Here is a 24,802-nt window from a genome sequence, read left to right on the forward strand (position 1 = left end):
GTGCAACCCAACTCGTTGGTGTAAGAAGCAAGCTTTTTTTTTTAAATGGGAATAACTCAGTCTACTTTTTTTTTTTTAAGAATTTATTGGGGAAGGGGAACAGGACTTTATTGGGGAACAGTGTGTACTTCCAGGCCTTTTCTCCAAGTCAAGTTGCTGTCCTTTCAATCTTAGTTGTGGAGCACGCCATTCAGCTTCAAGTTGTTGTCCTTTCAATCTTAGTTGTGGAGGTTGCCATTCAGCTTCAAGTTGTCCTTTTAGTTTTAGTTGTGGAGGGCGCAGCTCAGCTCCAGGTCCAGTTGCAGTTTTCTAGTTGCAGGGGGCACAGCCCACCATCCCTTGCAGGAGTCAAACCGGCAACCTTGTGGTTAAGAGCCCATTGGCCCATGTGGGAATCGAACCGGCAGCCTTCGGAATTAGGAGCATGGAGCTCTAACTGCCTGAGTCACCGGGCCGGCCTAAGAAGCAAGCTTTTGAGACAAGTCATTTCTTAGTAATATCACAAAGGCTTGTTTTCTAGCTTTTTTTCAATTCCTGCAAATGTAATGTAAATTTCTTATGCACTCCATCCAGTGATAGAGAAACTGCAGATAAAAGGGGGGAGTAAATGGGGGAGAAGTAAATCACAACTATACAACATATCCTAAGGAGTTGTTTTATTTAGTTTTTCTTTAGGGGGATGGTGTGTGTTTACTTTGTTGTTTTAAGGCACATAAACATATTGTTGTTTTAAGACACACAAAGTCCACATTACAAATGGACTGTTTTTGAAAACTTGGTTCATAAACTAGTTATTTAAAACTTAAAGTGAACTTTTCAATAGAAACAATGATATAAACAACAGAACCAAAACTAATTACGTGGCTGGAAATGAGGCAGAGGCCATCCTCCTGCTGTGCTTTCTACTTAGCACACTTGCTCACTTGGCTTCCAGAGCCTCAGATGCCGAGAGAGACATGGAGGCCAAGAAAGGAAGAGGTATCTTTGAATGCAACAGCTGTGGAAGGCGCCTCACTTGCTCTTCTGGTGGTTTTTGTCAGTCACTACTATTCTGCATTAAGCCCCTCTCTAGTTCCACTCCTTCAAAGAGTGTCGCCATTACCTGGTAATTTGATGAAGCAGTTTCTTCCCTAGGCTAAGGGCTCCTCCACATACTTCCTTTCCTTCACTGATTTTTCTCCCCTCTCCTGTCTGAAAGGCTCATGCCCTTCCCTCAACCAGGAAGCCTCTTACATCAGCTTTCACTCTACAGAAACTATCTTTGGCTCAGGGTTGTCATGATACCAGGTAAAATGTATCTGTATTTTGGTATTTATTTCATGTAATACTGAAATACTGGTATTAATACAGTTGTTTTATTAATAATAGAGATATTGTCAGCAGTAGGTTTACTCACTTTGTGGAAGCATCGAATTTTACAGTTTGTCCATAGATGCTACTCCATTGGAGAAAAAACTAAGGTTCCTCTGTGCTTTTGGCCAATCTTTCCAGGCAACATGATTGACACAGGAGTCCTGCTTACAATCAAGTCTCCTAGGAGAGAACTGGAAGAATAGAACAAATCTTCTAGATGAAGGAACTGTGTCAAGTTTGAAGTAGGAGTTGGGCCTCTCAGAGATAAGCAGGAGAGTTGGCAAAAGCCCAAGAAACTGAGGGGCATGCCTATATGTGTGTTGGTGATTGTGTGTGAGAGATACTCCAGTCACATCCAGCTGGCTTGAGGGGAGACTCTCTGGCCTGCTGCGTAACTGGAACACTGAACACCTCCAGTCCTGTTACCTGTCTGTCGTGGGAGTGGCAGCAGTTCTCAGCCTGACTAACCAAAGATGGCCCTGCTTACCTAGAGCATGGAGATGTCCCATTGTCCTTAGATTGACTTTAGAATCCTTAGCTTTAGCTTTAAGGTCTGTCTTTATTTATAAAAGTAATATGTACTTTGGAAAATGTAGAAATATAGAAAGATCTGCACAGAAAAACAGAAGCATTTGGAATCCAACGTGAAGTAATATTTTGTTATGAAACATCAAACATTTGATATTACTACATTTACCTATCTCTATGTATGTGTATATATGCATATATACACAGAGATATATTTTTAACTTGCATTAACTTAATATTTAAATTTGGTATCTTGTTTTCTCTACTTAGTATGTAGTATCATTTGCGCAAGTTATCAAAATTTCTTTGTAAAAATTATTTTTAGGGCTGCCTAATAGTCCATTCCCCAAATACAACACATTTAATTGCTTGAAACTTTCTTTTATAAATAATGCTGTAATGAAAATCTTTGCTTGTTAATCCTCAGTTCTATGTTGGAATAGATTCCTATAAGTAGAAAAACTAAGTCAAGGAGCCAGACTCTTTGAAATATCTTGAAACATCTTCAAGAACTGCATTCCAGAAAGTATGCACCAATGTGTCCTTCCAGCATTGGGATGTGAGAGTGCCGACTAGAAACTACCCATGCGACCAGTGAACAGCAGATTTCATAAATTCATCCTTGCCAATTTAGTAGGCAAAATTTTTCTTGTGAGATTTTTTTGTGGAGAGGGTTACAAAATCATTCGTATACACATTGAACATTTGTAATTTTTTTTAAAAATCATGTTCTTTGACCATTTTTCCTGACATTATTAGAAGATTTTTATCCCTATTTCACAGTGATTTTAGATATTTTCCCTGCTTTATATTTACTTTATAATTTTGTTTATGATGTTTTTGATAGTTTTATTAGCCAAAGGAATTTTCTTGGTAATTTCACACATGCATCACATATTCTCTCTCTCTCTCTCTCTCTCTCTCTCTCTCTCTCTCTCTCACACACACACACACACACACACACACACACATACATACAAATATCTGTATCTTTTTTCCCTCCTTTCTTCCGCCTCCCCTCCCCGCCACCCTGGTTCAATCCATTGTTTCTCAATCTAGTTGTGTAGGTAGGACACAGCTCCGTGGCCCATGCTGGCATTATAAGCTTTGCATGCCATCCCACCCCCATCCCCACCCCACCCCCCGCTGAGGCAGTCGTTGCAGGTCGTAGGTCGGCCACTCACGGCAGCTCTCGCCAGCTGCCAGCCACTCACGCTGGCTGCCGGCCACTGTCGCTGGCTGCCAGCCACTCATGCCAACCTCCGGCTGCTCACGGCAGCCCAGCTCCAGGGAGAGCTGTTGTTCACAATCTTAGCTGTAGAGGGCGCAGCTCACTGGCACATGTGGGAATCAAACTGGTGACCTTGGTGTTAGGAGCTCTGTGCTCCAACCATCTGAGCCACCAGACTGGCCCCAAATATCTATATATTTGTTTAGAACATTCCTTCTAATCCTATAATCAGTTAACTAATCACCAATATTTTCTTTTCTGTGTGTGTTTTTATGGCTTCATTTTTTTTTTTACCCTATGTATTTAATCTCTTACGAATGACTTTATGTATTACATGAGGTATGGAGCTAATCTCTCCTGTTCTCCCCCACCCCTCCACCCCAATCGTTGAATAATCCACTTTCTCCCTGGCTTTATTTCCTTTGTAGTACTTATAAATAATAAATTCTTTATTAAGTTAATATATGGTTGTGGGTATGTGAGATTTTTATTCCACATCGTGTTTTTCCTGTTGGTTTCTACCTATTGGTTCTTATACACTTATACACTTCAACTAGCTAGCTTGACTTTTTTAATTCTAATACTAATAAATACCAGTATCTTTTAAATTTGATTCTTTTGCATCTTCTAGGCATATAATCCTCCAGTCTATATATAACTATGTTTCCTGGAAAATAAGACCTAGCCAGACCATCAGCTCTAATGCATCTTTTGGACCAAAAACTAATATAAGACTGTCTTATATAAGGCCGGGTCTTATATCATATTATATTATTAAGACCCGTTCTTATAGTAAAATAAGACCCGGTCTTATCTTGTATTAAAATAAGACCGGGTCTTATGTTAATTTTTGCTCTAAAAGATGCATTAAGGCTGATGGTCCGGCTAGGTCTTCTTTTCGGGGAAACAGGGTAGGTTGATTTTTGCTTCCTTCCAAATGGTAATGCTTCATTTCCATTTCTTGTCTTTTGTACTGCCTGGAACTTTCAGATCAATGCTGTCTCATAGATATTTAACTAAATAAGTGGAGAAACCTCTGTAAACATCATTTACTAAAATGTGTTCCGCGAGATCATCTATTTTAACAAATGGCAATGGAGGAAGACCTTATGCTTCCTCTTTGGGCTAGCATTAGAACTCTGATTAACAGTACAGATTCAAGCTCTGGAATATTGGGTTTGAATACTAACTGCAACTTACTAACTGTAACTTTAGGCAAGTTACATAACCTCTCAGGCTTCAGTTTCTTCATCTGTATAAAGGGAATAGGAGTTGTATTGGCCTCATAGGATCGTTGGGAAGAGTACATGAGTTACTAATATATGTAAAGTACTTAGAGCGGTCACATGTCAACCTTAGCTTTGGGGCCTAATTTCCAACCAGAACCCTAACTGAAAAGAAACCTGAGAAATGTCATTTTTAGGCTTTCCAGACTTTTGTAGTTAGAAAGCCACCCTTGGAGGAAAGTGGAATAGAAAAGGGTTCCTCAGCTTCAGTGCACAGACGAGTTAGTGGTGTCTTGTCAAATGGTCTGGGATCAGGCCTAATATTTCGTGTCTCCAATGAGCTTCTGGGTGGCGCCGATGCTGTGATCATGCCACACCATTTGAGTGCGAAGGACCAGTGGATAAATAAGCCATAGTATCCATCAGTCAGGATCTGTTACTATACAAGGAAGTTATTTAGCTGTTTCCCTGGAGGGCATATTTCAGCCCTTGGTGAGATGTGAAAAGCCAGCAGTTGTTCCCCAGGCCAAGTGATTTGCATGAGGTCCTACAACTAAGTAACCAGTACTAGAGAGCAGATCAGAGCCCAGGTGTCCTAACTCCAAAAAAATGCCATTGTTTTTTCAAATATACAATGACTGCGTCCACATGATGGGAGAACAGTCTGACAAATCTGCTGCCCTTCCTTAGACTGTGTAGTTCAAAACTAGATACTTGTTTGTACCACTTCCTTTCACATCTTTTAAAAATAATTTACAAGCAAAACTTTAAGAAGTGCTATGGGTTTAGATGAATTTATGCCTAAAATTAATGTCTTTTTATTCCCAAGGACATCCAGTCACTAGAGTTAACTGAAGAATTTTGCATGTGAGAGGCATCTTTTGTTCTTTTTTAACTCATTCTGAGTGGAAGATCTAAATCAATGGTTCTTGAGTGGGGGGCAGTTTTGCTCACAGAGGGCATTTGGCGAAGTCTGAGACACTTTAATTGTTAAGACTGAGGAGGGGGGGTGTGCCACTGGCATGTACTAGGGAGAGTCCGGGGGTACAGCTAAGCACCCTGTAATGCACAGAGCAGTCCCCTGCCACAAAGCATTATCTGTCCCAAATAGTTGATAATGCCTAAGTTGAAAAACACTGCTCAAAATGTAATAGGGTGACAGTGCTTTGAGTTGTCAAGAATAATTACCCTGCTGATAAATATTCCAGTGGCCAGGTAAAAATTGTTCATTGAAGCCTACATTCCAAACAGGTAGACAGTCTCTCGACTGACAGTCTCTCTCTTGTGTCTCTTCTTCCTGCAGCTCTTCATATGCGACTTCCTCTGTTTGGCTCTCACATTCTCACACTCTTTTTCTGCCCTTCGTTCCTAGTAACCATCTCCTTTCTCTCTCTTCCTATTGAGTGTCTTATTCTCACATTGTCTTTCATTCTTCCCTACCCATCTCAGCCACTTTCTCATTTTCTCCATCTATCTTCTCTTCCCACTTCCTTCTCTTTGCAGAAGCTGAGCATTAGGGAATACTGAAAGAGATTTTGGAGTGTGACAGTTCTAAGTTCCAATCCTGGCTTTACTACTTTCTTAGCCTTGTCATCTTAATTATTTAATCCCTAGTGGACTCAGTTTATTCACTGTAATGGGTATAATGCTACCCACTTTAAGTTCTTATTAGGATTCAGTGACATTTTGTATACAAAATGCCTAGCGCATAGTAGGCCCTCAGTGAATATTAGCACCCTATTTTACCTTCACCTTCCCTCTCATATTTTTCTCTGGTTTGCTTCTTTTTTTAAATTTTTTTTAAATTAAATTTATTGGGGTGACAATTGTTAGTAAATTTACATAGATTTCAGGTGTACAATTCTGTATTACATCGTCTATAAATCCCATTGTGTGTTCACCACCCAGAGTCAGTTCTCCTTCTGGTTTGCTTCTTATTCCTATTAACTAACCACATCATAGAACTTTCTTTTTAGTACATGTAATTTTCAGATTTCTAATAAATAAATGTTATTTACTCAATAAAGTGTTAAGATTTCCTAAACATATTTCTCTTAAAACGCATCAACCCACAGACCGAAGTTATGTTGCTTATTGTGTAGATCCTCAGTTAATATTTCGTTGTTGTTTTGGGACACTGATCCTTGATTGGAAAAAAGAGTGGCCCCCCTCTCTGTACAAGTTATTCATAATTTCCTAGTCAAGAGAAGCGGTAAAGCAAACTTAAAGGGAAAAACTAACATTGCCTTCCCATCCCAAGTAGCAACTCTGTATCTTCTTCATACCTTCTTTAAGCCTTAGCCACACTATCTTCATTTTCTGTCTTCTCTGGAGTTACAATCTTATCCTGCAGTAGCAGCCAAATATTCTCAGAAACCTTAAAAGTCGCTGCTAGTCATGTTTTGGTTCATTTAGTGAGTTAATATATTCGTGTGTGTGTGTGTGTGTGTGTGTGTGTGTGTTTACTTAAGGGAATTTGATAAGACAAAAAGTAGTTTTATTTGAGCAGAGAAACTGAATTAAATTTCTAACTAACTTAATAGATAAGATACTTTCTGATCTAATTTTACCCCATATCTTGTGTTTTGCGGTGTTCCCCCCCCCCATTTAACCTCATTGGCAGCTGTGCCTTATCTTGGCAGAGAAAGAGGAAATGATTGGCTGTTTGTCGTTGGTGTTTCCTTATGGCGACAACTATAGTTTATCAGAGTTCTAAGAGAAAGCATGGTGCAAATGTTTTGACTTTATGAAAAATAGAAGATAAAATTATTAATATTTAACATCTAAACACAAAAAATTAAATTTCTGTTTGTAGTTTTTACTGTATTCTCTTTGACATAATTTTTTCTAACATCTGTGTTTGAGGGTTTTTTATTCCCTCTTTCAATTACTCTGGAAGCACTGATTTTTATTTTTTATCCTCTTGATCAATATTTTACTTGGACATATGCAGACCATTTACAGAGGCAGGGAATTTCAGTTTCATTTCCCATAACCAGGGAATTTCATAAGTCTGAATTCAGAATTCCTTATTCCCTCAGTTTCAGAGGTAGTAACGTATAACAGAAGGTGTCACAGCCACAAGTGCAGAATTGAGAAAGTCATTTTTAATGGCATAGGTTTGATTGTGGCTAGTTTCAATAGGAAAGTGATTCCATCTTGTGGTAGTATACTGTCATGCACATACAAGGTATTCAGTATTGTCACCAAACAGTTTTTTCTTTTAAAGAAAGTAGATTTTAGGAAAAGTAGAAAACATAGAAGTTTTTAATTTGCAGCTTGATTTAACACGACTTCACTTCATGACCTAGTATTATTTGACATTAATCCATGCACAGCCCTTCTCTTATTTACTTTAATTAATTTATTTTTCCATTATGTAACCACTAAAATAAGCAACTCTTTTAATGTTTGATAGATATGGCTGAAATTGTGTATATCTTTTTGACTACTTGGTGATTTCATCTGTCTCTGTTTGCAACCATGGTTTAAAATATTGCATCTTATTGGTTAAAATGAAAATGAATACAAATTTTGGTATTTTTCAGCTTATAATAATTTCAAACACTAATTCAAGAACCAGCTGATATTCTCATTGATTTTCATCAACCTCCTCAAGAATACTTTTTTCCTTTATTTGTTCAATGTTTTTTGTTTGTTTGTTTGTTTGTTTTTATTGGGGAAGGGGAACAGGACTTTATTGGGGAACAGTGTGTACTTCTAGAATTTTTTTTTCCCAGGTCAAGTTGTTGTCCTTTCAATCTTAATTGTGGAGGGTGCCGTTCAGCTTCAAGTTGTCCTTTCAGTTATGGAGGGCGCAGCTCAGCTCCAGGTTCAGTTGCCTTTGCTAGTTGCAGGGGGCGCAGCCCACCATCCCTTGCGGGAGTCGAACCTGCAACCTTGTGGTTGAGAGGACGCTCTCCAACCAACTGAGCCATATAAGAGCTCAGTGGCAGCTCAGCTCAAGGTGCCGTGTTCAATCTTAGTTGCAGGGGGCGCTGCCCACCATCCCTTGTGGGACTCGAGGAGTTGAACTGACAACCTTGTGGTTGAGAGCCCACTGGCCCATGTGGGAATCAAACCGGCAGCCTTCAGAGTTAGGAGCACAGAGCTCCAACTGCCTGAGCCACCAGGCCGACCTTGTTCAATGGTTTTTTAAGTAGAGGAAAGTATAAATGGATGCTATGACTTTGTATTTAATTATAAACGACACATAAGTTATAAATATAATAATAAACATTATAAATTGTAATCTTTAATGCAGTCAGTGAAGCTTTTTCTACTTAGTAAATTCTTATATTAAGCATATTAATTGTATCTGTTTCGTAGGAAACGAAACTGCAAGTACATTGAGTATCCATTGAGCAGGAAAACATGTCCGGCCTCACTACAAATACAAGAAATGGAAATTAGCCATATTATTGATGATTTTTCACATGTCAAGTTGATAAAGATTAAAAATAATAATAGCGTGCTTTTAAGGAAACAATGTATGAAATAAGAATATACTGAAATGAGAAGCATACATCCTTCTGGAGGGAAATCTGGTATCAAACCGCATGAGTAGATACTGTTATTACCCCTCCTTTAAGGATATAAACACTAGAGCAGAGGGAGTTTAAATAACATACTGTAAGTATCACAGTTAGTAAATTGCAGGATTGAGATTCAAACCCTTGAAGTCTGAGCTCTTGACAATCCAGCTAGTGGTGTTGGCCATGAAATCAATTTAGTGGAGTGTGATCAGCATAGGATAGGATGCGGTAGAAATAGAATGCATCACACATGGTACGAGGGTCATTTCATGGAACTTGGTGTGTCTGGGACAAGCAATACTATATATATATATATATATATATATATATATATATATATATATATATATATATATATATATATATATACTAGAATTGGGCACTATTAGGGAACAGTATGTTTTTTTCCAGAATGTCAAGTAGTTTTTCAATCTAGTTGTGGAGGGCGCAGCTCACTGGTCTATGTGGGACTCTAACTGGTCACCTTGGTGTTATGAGCACTGCACTCCAACCAATGAGCCCGCCCACCAACAGCTCAGCTCCAAACTCAAGACCTTGTCTCTCACTGGCCCATGTGGGAATTGAACTGGTAATCTTGGTGTTATGAGCACCGTGCTCATAACCGGTAATCTTGGTGTTATGCTCCAACCACTGAGTCACCCCAAGAAATATAATATTTCTCTTTGTGGGTCACAGTCCAGATCATTGCACCCGCCCAGCCGTCTCAGTTCTGTCTCCCAGTCTCTGCCTGGACCCACCTTGGCGGTTCACATCATCACCTTCACCGTTAGCTCTCCAAGCTCCAGCTCTACCTAATGCACAGAAATAACCACCAACCCACCCCATCTTCCTTTCTCCCACTACTCTGTTTTGTTTTTCTCATAGCTCTTGCACTGTTTGAAATTACCTTATTTATTTGTTTGTTAACATGTTTACTCTTTGCCGCTTCCCACTCCCCTCCTCACAGGCTCACACTAAAACTTCATCTCCATGAGAGTAGATTTCACATTATGTGGCACATGCTTCAGAAAACTATTCTGGCATCTCTGACATCATATAGAGTCTGTAAAAACTTCTATCCAAATGATACTGCTGGTAAAAACTCAATGGATACTTTTGCTGAAGCAGTGTGGTTTCCCAGGGAAAATATCTTGGCGCTATTAGTTTTGAAGAGAGAGAACTTTGCGCTTTACAGGGACCAGCCTCTATTTTTAGAATCTACAGCAAAGAAACGAGTGGTGTGACCTGTGCGTTGAGCTGCAGCACCCCTTGTAAGGCTTTTGTGAGAACTGAGGCAAGGATTGTGTTCCTTGACATGCTGTATTTAAAAACCACCGCAGTATCAAGACAGTGAAAGACTAATGAACAAAGGATCGTTGGATACTGTTATTAATTTATATAATTGGTCTAAATTTGCAACTTTGTTTTTAATTTTTCTTGAGGCAGAGCAGAGGAAAGATAATGAATGAAACCCATAGCTGACATTAAGTTAAAATTCAGATCAGCCGTTTCTATAATGGCAATTTTAAAGGATAATTTTCAAAAAGAGGTAAGATAATAGTGTTCATTAAATATAAAATGCAGACATGTTAAGGATTTTATCTAACTCCCATTAATGAGGGAGCGAGGCAAGTGTTATAGCCGATTTAAAGGACATATCAAAGGAACAAAAATATATATGGAGAAAAGACTTGTTGAAATGGACATGAAACTAACAGGCTTTTTCCATAGTCAAGGGGAAAGAATAGTTGAACCTCCACTGGAATAGAATGTGTTTGCATATCCATAGTTAATAATTATTTTGCATTGTTATCAGTTATCTGTAATTTACAGACCTGTAAAACAGCTCAAAAGCCATGAAGGCTAAACAATGCTGTTTTCCAAGGAGATACCCTGTAATTTTTTTTTTTGCTTATTCTTAATTTCCTTATAGTAATAAAAAAATTTCTACAAGTTGCTAACCAGAGTAGATTAATTGGAGGAGGATCTCTTCCTTTACAATGTCTCATGCTGCTAGGAAATACTACTCATTCTAATCTCCATGGTAACATTGTATCCACACATTCAGTGTGCACATGCAGGCGCAGGACTTATATGCATGTGAAAAGCAAGGGTTGGTTTCTATTTGAAGTTCTTCTTATTATAATATAACCAAAGTTAACCTGCTACTACGATAACTACTGAAAAACAAATTTTGATGAGAACGAGGTTGCTGCTCCAAGGGTTCCCATATCTATCTCTACTTTTTATTGAGCAATCAAATCTTAATTGCTCATTCATGTCTTCCTTGGGTATTTTCTCCGTGTGTTGAATGGTTATTGGTGTCAGAGACAGCTTTGTCTAATCAAGGGTTTCACGGGAGTGTAGAATCATGTTTAATTTAAGCTTTTACATTTAAGGAATTGAAGGATTTCTTCATAGAGAATTAACCAGTTAGCGTGACCATCCTTGGATCAATAAAAATACCCTGTGTGAAACACTTAAGAATAAATATATCAGAAAAAAATTGAAAAAAAGACCAAACTTCTTCCTTCATTATTTAATATGTATACATAGTTCATTTAACAGTAATATAATGGAGAGGCTGTAATGACTCTGCCATTTCTGGACGACATGTTTCTTTGGAGTTTCAATGATTGAGTACTAGGACATCATTCTTTGGGCACTCTGTATTGGCTACATTTTAAGCCTTCAGTTGCTGTAACCACCTGGCTGTACACTAAAGATACTTTCTTCGTTTATGTCATTGAACATCAATTACTTTAGCAACTGAGTATAGTCATTGCGTTATTATGTTACAGTTTTCTGTGCTTATTATTTGTTCCTTATTTGTCTGGCTAGACACCTGGAATACAAAGAAACAAACAGAATCAGGCCCAAATCTCTCCCCTGATTAATCTAGCATTGTAGCAGGGAGAGAGAGACAGTGAGTAAATGAATTCTACATGGGTGGGTTGTAAGTTCTATGGGAAAAAAACAAAAGCAGGGAGAGTGGATAGGGAGTGTGGGTATGGGGTGGGGTTGTTGTTTACATAAACTGTTCATAGAGGGCTCACTGAGGCGCTGTCTGAGCAGAGACCTACAGGAAGTGACAAGGGCTGTCTGGGGTGTGCCACTCCGTGGTTTTGAGTCCTGAGGAGGGGACAGCCACATTTGAGGCTCGTTCTTAGTGACTGTGGTAACATATCTTCCCCCAGTCTCGAGTCTCAATTTTTTCTCACCCTTCCCCCCTTCCAGTTCTCTCTCTGTTTTTTTTTGTTTTTCCAGTGGTCCCTACTGTAAGCAAATTCAAATCCTTTGTGGAAAGATGAGTGGAAGATGTAAATTAATTACAGACTTACTTCAGTTAGAAACTTTTAGCTTTAAAAATGTGTAATGACATGATGTTTCTATCTTAAAGAGTACCATATAATCACACCTCATAATGAATTTGTTATAAACTGTTCTGCTTTCTTTTAATGCCTGTTTCACTTTCTTTGCACTAAGGAAGGGATTTAGAGGTTTACAGTCAAAAAACTCCTGCATTCAGATTCTGCCTGGTTGTCTAATTCTGGGAAGTCACTTGACCTCTAGAGTCTAATAACGCCCACCTTGTGGTACTTTTCTGAGGAGCAAATGCTTGGAATGTGTCTGCTTAATGGGGTTATTGAACAAATAGCTAAGAAGCAAAAAAAAAGAATGGGGAGATTCCATTTTAAAATGCGAAAATCAAATTAAAATTGCAGGGATTTTTTTTTCTTTCTCAGCAGAATAAAAATCTTTCACTAATAATTTTCTCTTCGATAGGGTGTGATTTAAAAAGTGAGAGTCTTCAGCATAGAAACCATATAAGCATTAATGAAACCATTAGAATACATGGCATCTTTATCAGGAAAACTATACAGTAAGAGGAGACACCTACAGATACATCCCTGAGCAATTCCAACACAAATTCAGAGGGCCATGAGCCAGCAGGCCTGGACGAGAGAGGACAGAGGAGGTGAAGACAACCATGATGACTTACAGGCTCCTTGGGTGCCCTCCTGGGTTGTGCCATTCACTGGGGCGGGGACCTAGAGGAAGACTGATTTAGGGCAGATGACCACAAACTTGGTACAGGCCATGTGAGTTTCAGGTTCCTGTGAGACACCTATATGGGAATTTTGAATCTGCAGCATAGAAATCTGAAGAGTTGCCAGAGCTGAGAGGTGATACTCAGACAGATAAGAAGAAAATAGAATCTTTTGTAAAGGTACAGGTCATTTTAATTAGTAAGGGAGAGTGCAGCCCTGTCTTAATATGGTGATTTGAGAACATATGTTTCCTTGTATGTTAACGTCAGGGAGTGTGGATTATTTACTTTGTGTACCCACAGCACTTAGCTTGCTCATGATAGGTATGCAATTATTATTTATTGATTTGAGCTAAATTAACTGAAAGGTTCCTTTTACAAGCCAGACTGTTCTGTAATTCAAGTGTACTGTGAATTATTGTTGGTGGAGATCACTGATCAAAGATTAGTGGTGCTCTGGGGGGACGTGACACACACCAAGAACTAGAGTGTGGTTTCCTGGAAGTAAGCAGCTATCTGGCAAACTAGTCAGATCTGTGCAGGCTTGCCACACACTGGGTAGGACGCATCCTGCATAAAATGCAAAGTATGCTGAAAAGGGCAGATCCTAACTTTATTTTTATTGTTATTTTTTTTTACTGGGGAAAATTGGGGAATAGTTTCTGTTTCTCCAGAGCCCATGAGCTACAAGTCGTTGTCCTTCAATCCAGCTGTGGAGCTCCAAGTCCAGTTGCTGTTTTCAATCTTTATTTGCAGGGGTGCCATCCTATGCAGGAATTGAATCTGCAACCTTGTTGAGAGCTCCCGCTCTAACCAACTGAGCCATCTAGCTGCCCCAACGGATCCTAACTTTAGAATGTAACTCCGCACTTTTTTATAGTAGGCAGAAAACTTGTAGTCATTTTCACTTTTTCACCATTCACCTAATATTAAAACAGCTAATGTGCTGTATTATAAAATAAGGTAGCTTTATGTAGATATACTGTTTTCAAAGAATTTCTTCCAGAAGAAATGTCGTAAACCCACATACACTTTTCTTTATCTGCAAAACTAAATTCCTACAGATTCTTTAGTGTCATAACTAATGAAAATCAATTACTTTTTTAGTCAAAATGGTAGATTGATAACTTATTAGGCATTTCATTTACTAAGAATTGCACCACAGTGGTTATTTCAGAACTGCAAAGAAAAAAATGAGCCAAGTCACTGGATTTGAGCAAAAGAGCAGTGTATACAAGAAGCTGTGATTGTATAGAATACAATAAAAAACTCTCAAGTGTTATCACATGAGTGGTATTTGCATAGCTTTTTGAAAAATTGTCAGACTCATAAGTACTGTTACCTTTTCCAAGACCAAATCCCATTACAGATCTCAGTAAGAAATTAATGATAAACATTTAATTTTAAACGCAACTTAGGGGGCCGCCAGATGGCTCAGTTGGTTAGAGCGCCAGCTCTCAACAACAAGGTTGCCGGTTCAATTCCTGCATGGGATGGTGGGCTGCGCCCCCTGCAACTAGAAAAAACAGCAACTGGACTTGGAGCTGAGCTGCGCCCTCCACAACTAGATTGAAGACAGTGACGTGGAGCTGATGGGCCCTGGAGAAATACATTTTTTCCCAACATTCTCCAATAAAAAACAAAATAAAATGAATTTTAAAAAAGTCTTTATTTTGAGAGATTGAGTGGGGTGGCGTCTAACATCCCTCTGAACTGACTCCCAACTTTTCTATATCATTGTTGTTCCTCTTTCCTTTCATATTCAGTCCAAATTCCGTTACATATAAAGGGAGCCTTTCTATGATCATCGGAGCCCATTCTACTATGTTAGAAGTTCCTTGTTCTTACTAAGGCAAGAAAATTTCAGGGGGAAAAAAGTAGTTATTTTCTGTCCAAGTAAGATCCATTTTTCTCTCTTAACTGGATATAATTAGAAAAATGAAACAAAAAGTCTGCCTCTGAAGTGTTCGATGTGTTTTTTTCTTTATGCCAATTTATGTTGCTTTTCTTTATTTCTGGAGAATGGTGATAGATTAAGAATTAAAGGTTGGGGTCGGCTAGTTTGCTCAATGGTTAGAGCGTAGTGCTCATACCACCCAGGTCACTGGTTCGATTCCCACAGGGGCCAGTGAGCTGCGCCCTCCACAACTAGATTGAAAACTATGACTTGACTTGGAGCTGGTGGGTCCTGGAAAAACACACTGTTCCCCAATAAACATTAAAAAAAAGAGAGAGAATTAAAGGTTGGTTTGGTTTTTGTATTTTTAAAAAGAAACATTTTAAATCATGGTCAGATTATATCACAGTTGAGATCAGGTGCTGTACTGTACAGTGAGGCAAAGGTAAACACCACAAAACTATTTCTAAATGATTTATTATTTCTGATGACTATAAATGAATCAAGACAACTGTACCTGAACTGCTATTAAAAACTGATATATTAAAACAAATAGTATGTGAATGATTACAAGATTGATTTTAGATTTTTTTTAATTAAATTTATTGGGGTGACAATTGTTAGTAAATTTACATAGATTTCAGGTGTACAATTCTGTATTACATCGTCTATAAATCCCATTGTGTGTTCACCACCCAGAGTCAGTTCTCCTTCCATCACCATATATTTGATCCCCTTTACGCTCATCACCCACCCCCCACCCCCAGTACCCATGAAACTGACAGGCTAACTAACTTGTTAACTTGCAGGGAGGATAGTATGTCAGTCCCTTCGCAGTTCTTGCCAAAGATGAATAGAAACAAGCAGGGTGAATTGTTTCAAGCAGTTTAATTATGAAGAAGAAAAGACACAGCAGAACTGGGGAGAAGATCTAAGCATTTATAAACATTAATGAGAAGGAGCCAATTGAGAGGGAAAGATTAAATGTATGTGAGACAGAGTGAAAATGGAAAAGGGATAATGCAAGGTAGAAAAGGATGTGATCCTAAGCATAGGTAAAAGAAATTGCACAGAGGAGTACTTCCTTATTTCTTTATTTGTAACAAAGGAGAATGCAGGGCAGATGGGCATGAAAAGCTCATTGATTCACTTAGCCAAGTTAAGGAACCTCTTTCCCTGAGACTTAGGTAGGTACCCAGCTGGAGGAGACAGAGACAGAGGAGTAGGAGGAAGACGTAGGGGGTGTTCATTTGCTCTTTCATTTAGTAAAGCTTCATTCACAGACTACTGTGTGGTATCCAAAAATTATTTCCCTTGTGGTTGTTTGCATCTGGAGGTGTATACTTAATAACTTTGCCTTCCTACTTATGATTTCCATGGGTTTGCATTGGTGTGGCTGGCTCTGCTTGATAGCTAGGGAAGGCCAACCAAAAGTGGCCAGGAAAAATCAGCTTCTCAGTTTTTACTGTGTCTTCTTTTGGGTTGTCAGAATATTAACCATTGAGCTGTGTATTCTTATGTAGTTTTTAAAAACTTCTAGAAAGTTGTATCTACAAATTTCTACTTGGATAACCCTCATTAATTGCTTTTTTTATTTTATTAATACATTCTTCACCCACATTATTGCTAATGACAATAAAACCGAATTAATGAGGAAGTTGTTGAGCACTATAGTTAAGAAGACAGGCTTTGAAATTAAGTTACAATACTTATTGTAATAAATGAAGGTTAACTGGAAGAATGAATGTACAGTGTTTAACACAATAGGTAGCATATAGTCAACATTCCATTAATGACAGCTATTATCATTTTTTATCATCAGCTATACTCAGAACTCTTGGATCCAAGTGACAAAAAATCAACTCCTACTAGAGTTTGCAAAATAGGAATTTATTGGCCCATGTTATTAAAAAGACCAGTGGTTGATGCAGTAGCTGATTTCAAGTACTCAAACTACATCACTTCTTGGCTTTCCTTTATATTGGCTTCATTCACAGCATGCTCTCCCCTTGTGGTGATGGGATGCTCTACATCTTCCCAGCTAACTGACAGCAGTGGGGAAAGTGTCTTTTTCAGCAATAGTTGCAGCAAAAGTCTTAGGTAGAGCTTTCATTGGCCTTTCTTGAATTACATGCTCATTCCTTAAGTAATCAAGTGTCCAAGGAAATGAAATGTTCTGATTGGCCAGGCCTAGAACTGGGGAATGGGGACATCTGCAACCAAAACACATGAAAGAAGAGTGGATGGGGGTGGTTTCCCCAAAGTTGAATCAAGCTGCTATTAACAGACGGCAGAATGAACACCAGATGGGGAAATACAGCAGACTCCTAGTGCTGTGCATGTAATGCCGTGCAGTAGCATGATAGGTAATACCTCACTCAGGAAAACAGTTGAAAATGCATCTTACATTGTCACTCACTTGGCGGAAGCCTGTTTATAGGATGTAGCTTGTGCTCTTTCTAAAGTGAAGAAACAAAGGTTCCGCCATACTACTGTGCACAAATTTAATGAGGTAGGGTGTTCCATAGAAAAACGTCCCACCTCAATTTCTATATACCGTGTATCCCTGAAAATAAGACCTAGCCAGACCATCAGCTCTAATGTGTCTTTGGGAGCAAAAGTTAATATAAGACTCGGTATTCATATATATGGTGATGGAAGGAGAACTGACTCTGGGTGGTAAACACACAATGGGATTTATAGATGATGTAATACAGAATTGTACACCTGAAATCTATGTAATTTTACTAACAATTGTCACCCCAATAAACTTTAATTAAAAAAAAAGGCCCGGTATTATGTAAGACCGGTTATTATATTACATTTATATTATATCATATCATATTATATATTATCTTATATTATAAGACCCAGTCTTAGATTATAGTAAAATAAGACTGGGTCTTATATGAATTTTTGCTCCAAAAGACGCATTAGAGCTGATGGTCCACCTAGGTCTTATTTTCGGGGAAACGGTAATTAAATTGTCATAACACTTGAAGAAAACAACAAGTATCACAAGAAAGGTGATCAGTAAGGTATTAAATAGCACAGGCAGTGTGATACAATAAAAAGAGAAAGAAGTAGAAATCATAAGACATAAATTCTACCAAAAATATAGTAATAGTTACCATGTATTGAGTGAATATTGTGTGTGTTCTAAAAGCTCTTTATCAATTTCCTCATTATATTATCACAACTCTAGGTATTATTATGCCCCTTATGTGGAAACTAAGGGTCACTCTTCAGATAAGTTGCCTTGTACACATGATAGCAAGGTTGGAGTCTACCCTGTTTGCTTCCAAGGCCTGTGTTTTATAGCAGGCTCTGTGATTTAACCTCATTCCTTGTTTCTAAAAAAAGAGACTTTGATTTACTTATCTTTAAGGATCTTTCTCTCTCAAAAATCCTCTGATCACCTTTCATTTCTCATTATTAATTTTCTGTACTTTCAAAGAAGGATTTTGAATCAATTATAACAGCCCTTTATTTTTATGTATGTCTTTACTCATGGACCAAAGAAAATCGCTATTTTGGTGAGATTATTTTTCACAATGCATGTCACAGTATTATTGTATGATCATGAAGGCAAGTGCATTTCACAGATGTTCCTCCACTGGGACTTCACGTACAAATAAGAAAACGTGGCAAATATGCAGTGATTCAAGTTAGAACTGGAAATCACCGTCAGCATTTTTGTACTGTGTGTGAAGTGGTTTTTGTTTGTTTTGGTTTTGCCTTATGTTGTTATCGTAGAATATTTCTGTTGTTCATTCAACAAATATTTATTATGGACCTGGAACATTGCAATATACAAAGTACTAATGTTAAAATTTGTAAGATGTGGTTCTTGCCTTTAACAGCGTGACCCTTCCTATCAAACTAGTGACAGGAAATTAATAAAGAGTTAATTTTATAATAAAGTATTATGTTAGACATAATAATGGTCCTCCCCACACAGAGATGCTCACATCTCAATCCCAGAACCTGTGAATATGACACCTGACCTGGCAAAAGAGACTTTGCAGATGTGATTAAATTTAGGGACCTTGTGATGGGGAGATGATCCTGGAGTGTCCAGGTGGGTGAGACCTAATCACATGGGTCCTCAGAAGCAGAGAACCTTTCCCTGCTGTGGTCAAAGAGACGAGTTACCTGCAGAGGAAGGGTCCGAGCATACCCTGTCGCTGGCTGTGAAGATGGAGGAAGGGGCCAGGAGCCAAGGAATGTGGGCACCTCTCGCAGCTGGAAAACGTAGGGAAACAGATTGTCCCCCAGGGCCTCCAGCTGGAGAGAGACCCTGTCCTGCTGACGTGACCTACAAAACCGCAAGATGATACATTTGTGTGGTTTTCAGCCACTGAGTGTGTAGTGATTTCTTATGACAGCAATAGAAAACTAATACAAGCATGGTAAGTTCTCTTTACTTAAGGACTAGATGTGGAGAAATAGAAGAAGATGAGGGTCACTGTGAAAGTTGTATCCAAAGAGCTAGGAAGACGTTTTCCCAGAAGACCCACAAAAGTCATTGTTCCTGAGTGGATCACAGGCTCCTTCCCAAGCCAGCTTCTGGTCCAGGGCAGGGGACAGCTCTGAGACCTGTCGTCTCTGGTGCTGTGGGTGTGGTGTGTCTCGCCAGAGGATTAAGGTTCTCAGAAGAAGGAGGGAATGGACATCTGCAACCAAATATCCACAACATAATAATCACAAAGGAAATACTGCTGATCCCATAAAAATCCATACAATGTTTTGAGATTACTATAAATAAATAATCCTTTGGAGAATAAAGCCCATCTTTTGTTTGGCAAGAAGTGAGCAAGGTAGAAAAGCTATCAAAATATCGGTCTAATGCTTGCCAAACACATCATAAATTGTCTCCATTTATTCGACAAATCTTTATTGAACTCTTTCTGTGTGCAGCTATTCCCAAGACAGCCCCTGCTGTGTGCTGACATCTGAGGACATCAGAGGCCAGCCAGAAGATATCAGCTTGCGCCCATAGCTCAGTGCAGTGAGAGACGTTCATCAATGTTCATATTTGCCCTGAATGAGCATTATATGGTGCTAGGAGACTGGATTGAGGCTTTCTTAACAGCAGTTGCTAAAAAGCAAAGCAGGGAGGAAAGAGTGTGCTGGGCAGAGTAAACAGCAGGTCCAGACATGGCAGGCAGAAGCTACAGACCTCTGTGGTTGAAACAGAGAAAGACAGAGTGGGGCTGATGGCAGGATGAGGCCAGAGACCCAGACACGAGCCAGACAAAGCATGTGAAAGGTTTTGGCCTTGATCCTAACAGCATGGTGGAGATGGGGTGATTGGGTTTTCCCTTTGAAAGGATCCCTGGTGGCAGTGTGGTAAATAGCTTGTGGGAAGCTCAGGGATGTGTGCAAGAGTGGTTAGGAATCTACTGGAATAGTCACAGCAAGAGATGTCAGTAGACTGTCCTAGGGTTGCAACAGTAGGGGGAATAATAGTGTCTACACATTAAGGCAAGGTGAAGTGAAGTGAATAGTGAATAGTGAATAGTGTCTACACATTAAGGCAAGGTCAGTTAGAAGGTGAAGTGAAGAGGATGGGTAGTGAGCTGGGTGGGAGGTGGGGAATTGGTGGTGCCTTGGTCTCTGGCCTTCAGATCTGCCACGCCGGTGGTGGTGCCATGGGGGTGCCGTGGTGGAGCCAGGGAGTTTTGGAAGAGTACCACTTCCTCACAGATCGTCCAGGAACTGTACAGTTTATTTTGAATGAGAACTCCTAAAATTACTGAATTGGATGCACTTTTGATATCGGCAGGAGACAGACTAGAAAAAGCAAAATGCAGTTACTTGTGGTGGTTTTGTAGCATTACGTTTTTCATTCTGTCTGACCACATCCACAACTCAAGCCGTAATACATTTTTCTAATTTCCTAACTTTGATGTAATGCAGTAACTCGTCAATTCTGTGCACTAACATAACCTCACCGAAAAGCAGTAGTTGATGGGAGACTTCGGGCTCATACGTGACGCCCATCAGGTCTTTATCTCACTCTGCGCTTACAATGGGGCGCTGGTGCCAGGTCCTACCAGACCTCAAGCCAACTGTTAAATTCTCAGCAACCTTACAAGGTGCTTGTCAGGAGCATTGGCCACAGAGGAAGGACTAGCGCCACAGACACTGGGAAACACTACACAGTGGGGTAAGGGTACGGTCAAGGCCCCACCTGCACCCCACTCCCACAAAGCCTGTTGTTGGCACATTCACCAGCACCCACGGTCTGCACCTTGGTGTTTGGGGATGTCCTAGAAATAGCCAGCACTGCAGTGAGAGTAATCTGTGAGAATGCTGCCTGTTTTCTTTTTCATATGTTCTTACGTGTCTTTAGGATTGTGAACCCCAATCCAGTTCATTGCTGGTTGTCTTTGATGTTTCCACAAACCTCATTTGTGAAGATAAGCCACTTTTAGGCATTATTCTAGTGAGATTACCTGTTTCCTCTCCTTTGGATTCCCTACATTAAGAAATACTGCAGTAAGGTGGGAAATTTTTAGTAATTATTGAATCTGGTTGAGAGTTATATATGGGTTCATTGTCCTCTTTTCTCTAATTTTGTGTGTGCTTGAAATATTTCATATTTAAAAAGAGAAGCAGCAGGCTGCAGCAGCCACAACTTGCACAGACCAGTCCATACTGGGTCTTCCACTTCCAGTCTCAGTATCCCCGGCCGTTCCCAGGATCTGAGGTGTGAGCCATTGCCGCTTCCCTACCTGTCCCCTGGCAGTTAACTAACTTCCTATTATGAATAAGCGTTGCTATACCTACTTCTTCCCCTGAAAAGCCCACAGGCAGTTTGTAGAAGAATTTTAAAATACATCTTCAGAGAGAACCATACAAAGTAGGGTACTTTCTTTGTACTAAAACCACAAAAATACTGGAAAAAAAGTCTTGAAAAGCTTCAATAATGACAGAAAACCCCAAAGTACAATGAGTACATAGATTTTTTTAAAAGAGTAAAGATTAGATTGGAAACAGTAAAAAAGAAAGTAAAACTTGAATAAGAAATGAAGAAGAGAGTCCAGAAATGATGCCAAGAATGTTAAGATACTGGAGAGGAGACAAGGTGCAGCCTGGAAAAATTACCAACTCAATCACAGACTCTTCCGGTTCTCTCCGAAAGAAAAGAAAGGCTTCACAGAGTAAGATTTTTTGCTGTGCTTTTTTAATGTAGTATGTTATCATGGAACACAAAAGTATGGGAAGCTGAGAAAGATAAAATTGAGCCAATCACAGCACATCAGCGAAGGAAAACATAACTTAGAAATTAAAATATAAAAATGAAGAAATAGGGCCAGCCCGATGCCTAGGGTGGTTGGAGCGTGGCCAGTTGTTCTCCTATCGCCAGATCACGTGTTCGATTCCCACATGGGCCAGTGAGTTGAGCCCTCTACAGCTAAGACTGTGAACAATGGCTCTCCCTGGAGCTGGGCTGCCGTGAGCAGGGGGAGGTTGGCATGAGCTGCTGCGAGCTGCTGCGGGCCACCTTGTGCTGTCATCGTGAGCCACCACCGGCTGCCTGTGAGAGCTGCCCTGAGCTGCTTGCTGTGAGCCGCCGACCAATGACAGGCGACTGACCAACTACCTCAGCCGGGAGTGGGGGCACAAAGCTCATAACACCAGCATGGGCCAGGGAGCTGTGTCCTACACAACTAGACTGAGAAACAACAGCTTGAACAGGAGTGGGGGAGGAGGTGGAAAAAAGGGGGCAAGAAAACAAAGATAGAACTATGAGATAATCATTATTTTTAGAGCCCTTCACCGATTTCTCATGTTTGCTTGTTTGATTTAAGGATGTTGAAGAATCACAAAACCACACTGCTGAGCCTCTGGGAGATGACTACAAAAAGATGGGAACACTTTTTGGTGAAGTGAACAGAAGCCTCATCGACATGGGCTTTACAAGGATGTATTTTGGAGAACGAATTGTGGAACCAGTGATGGTCGTTTTCTTTTGGGTTATGCTGTGGTTCCTTGGCCTGCAAGCCCTTGGACTTGTAGCTGTTCTTTGCCTTGTCATTATTTATGTGCAACAGTGAAAAGTGGCCAAATGAGCTGTTGTTTGACATTTGATAGCCATATATGTAATCAGTGAAGTTACATATTTCACTACACAAAAGCTGAAAAGTTTGCCTTGTTTCAAATTGTGTGCTATTTTGTAGTTAACTTTATAAGTGGATCTTGTTTAAAATTACACTCAACTCTTGATTATAGTAGGGTTGAATATACATTTTGTAGCTTATTCAAAACTCTTTTTAATTTATACTGTGATCTGTGCCCACTTTTAAACACCCTATTCGCATGCCAAATCTTAAGTTACACCACCAAAAAGTAAGCAGAGAAAATAACAGGATACAGGATGCAAATCAGGCAATATAAGTCTTGTAAAGCGGTCCAATGAAACATTTTAGAAGAAAACGGATGAAACAGGGAGCTAAAAGTAAGTTTTAATTGGAGAATTGCTCCCTGCCCTCAACAAATTATTTGGGAAATAATTTGGATTTCTATCACCCCTGCTCAGCCCTAACCAATGTAAATGAGAATTACTATACACTACGGAAATATTTGGATGAAAATCAGTACAGCTAGTACATCTTCTAAAGATCAAAAGGAATAAATTTATTATTGCTGGGGAAACTTCCCAAATGAAATGTAACTTTTCAATGATGTAACACTTGGGCCTGGAATCACTTCAATGTATCATTTGAGTTTTAGGCAATTTTGGTGCTAATTACTTTTTGTGAATTTTTAAAGTCTCATAAGCCAGGTCCATAGTTGGCTGAACCCCATGGCAGTGCTATATTTTTTGGTATCTAACAAGTTGCATATTTTTTCCTAGAGAGACATTTTCAGAATGTATTTTTTCCAGAAATTTATATTTTATAGTTCTTGTATAACAATTATTCTAAGATTTTAAAAATCTATTTCTTATCTTGGCATAATTTTTCCCCAAAAAATTAATTTGTATTATAGCTGAAATACTTTAATATTCTTTTAAGGAAAAAAGTAAGCTCGTTTTCTTTGATATCTGATTGGAAAGTACAGTATTGCAGTAGAAAAGCAACTGCTTAAATTTGGACCCTAGCAGCCTATTGTGCTAACATTCCTGTGAGGCTGAAGCCAAGTCTGCAATGGCCATTTTATTAGTGCATCTTAATGCAGCACTTTGGAGTTTTATACGGAAATAAGCACATCTTTAAGTATACTTTGAAAATGGAAAGTGGACTACTGACATTTTGGATATTGTTAATGAAACTAAAATCTTTACACTTTCCTCTTAGCAACTTTCTCTATAGACAAAGGGGGAGGTAGTTAAGATAATTATCTAAAAATTCAGGTTAAATCAGAGGCAAATGGGGCATTTTTATCTTTGGCAGGGCAGTAAGTAAAGCAAGTAAAAAAATGTTTACTATTCTACTTTGCAAGTTTTTACCCAATCATGTTTTAAAATTTTATTGTATAAGTTCTCAGTGTCTTCCATTCTGCAGGAGAAAATTGATTTTTTTCAAATGTTCAACTTAGATTTCTAAAATCAGTTAAACCTGAACAAAATGCCAGAGGGCACTAAAAAGTATTGTGCATTTGTTTAAATGCAGACCTTTTACAGTTTTACTTAAAAAAAAGGCTACTAGATCATTGTGTTTTATTGGTTTTGCAATATTTTTATAGTAACCTTTATGAACGCGGCATAAGTGCAAGTTCTTTGAAAAGCTATCTTCATTTGTGCACAGTAGAATTGTGAAGTTTTTTTAATACAAGTCCTGAGATTTTTTATATCTGTATTAAATATGTAAAAGTACATTCCTGTCTAATGCTACTGGGAATTTTAATTTTCCTTTAGAATGTAAAACAAAATATATAATGTGCATAATAACAATTCTGGTTCCACCAGTGCCTAATGTTAAAAATATTTTAAAAGTAAGTTTTACTTTGTTTATATATATATATATACAT

The 24,802-nt window shown here is 38.9% G+C and overlaps 1 protein-coding gene across 1 annotated transcript in view; it reads left to right on the forward strand.

Moving 5' to 3' along the window:
* FAM241A (family with sequence similarity 241 member A) overlaps positions 1–24,718 on the forward strand; it is a 26,625-nt gene extending 1,907 nt beyond the window's left edge. Inside the window, exon 2 of the mRNA XM_081075633.1 lies at positions 22,642–24,718. Coding sequence (XP_080931759.1) covers positions 22,642–22,887 — 246 coding nt within the window. The 3' untranslated portion in view covers positions 22,888–24,718. The remainder of the gene's footprint in view (positions 1–22,641) is intronic.
* Positions 24,719–24,802: the final 84 nt, after the last annotated feature.

Source organism: Rhinolophus hipposideros (assembly GCF_964194185.1).
Source record: "Rhinolophus hipposideros genome assembly, chromosome: 16".
Taxonomy (NCBI): domain Eukaryota; kingdom Metazoa; phylum Chordata; class Mammalia; order Chiroptera; family Rhinolophidae; genus Rhinolophus; species Rhinolophus hipposideros.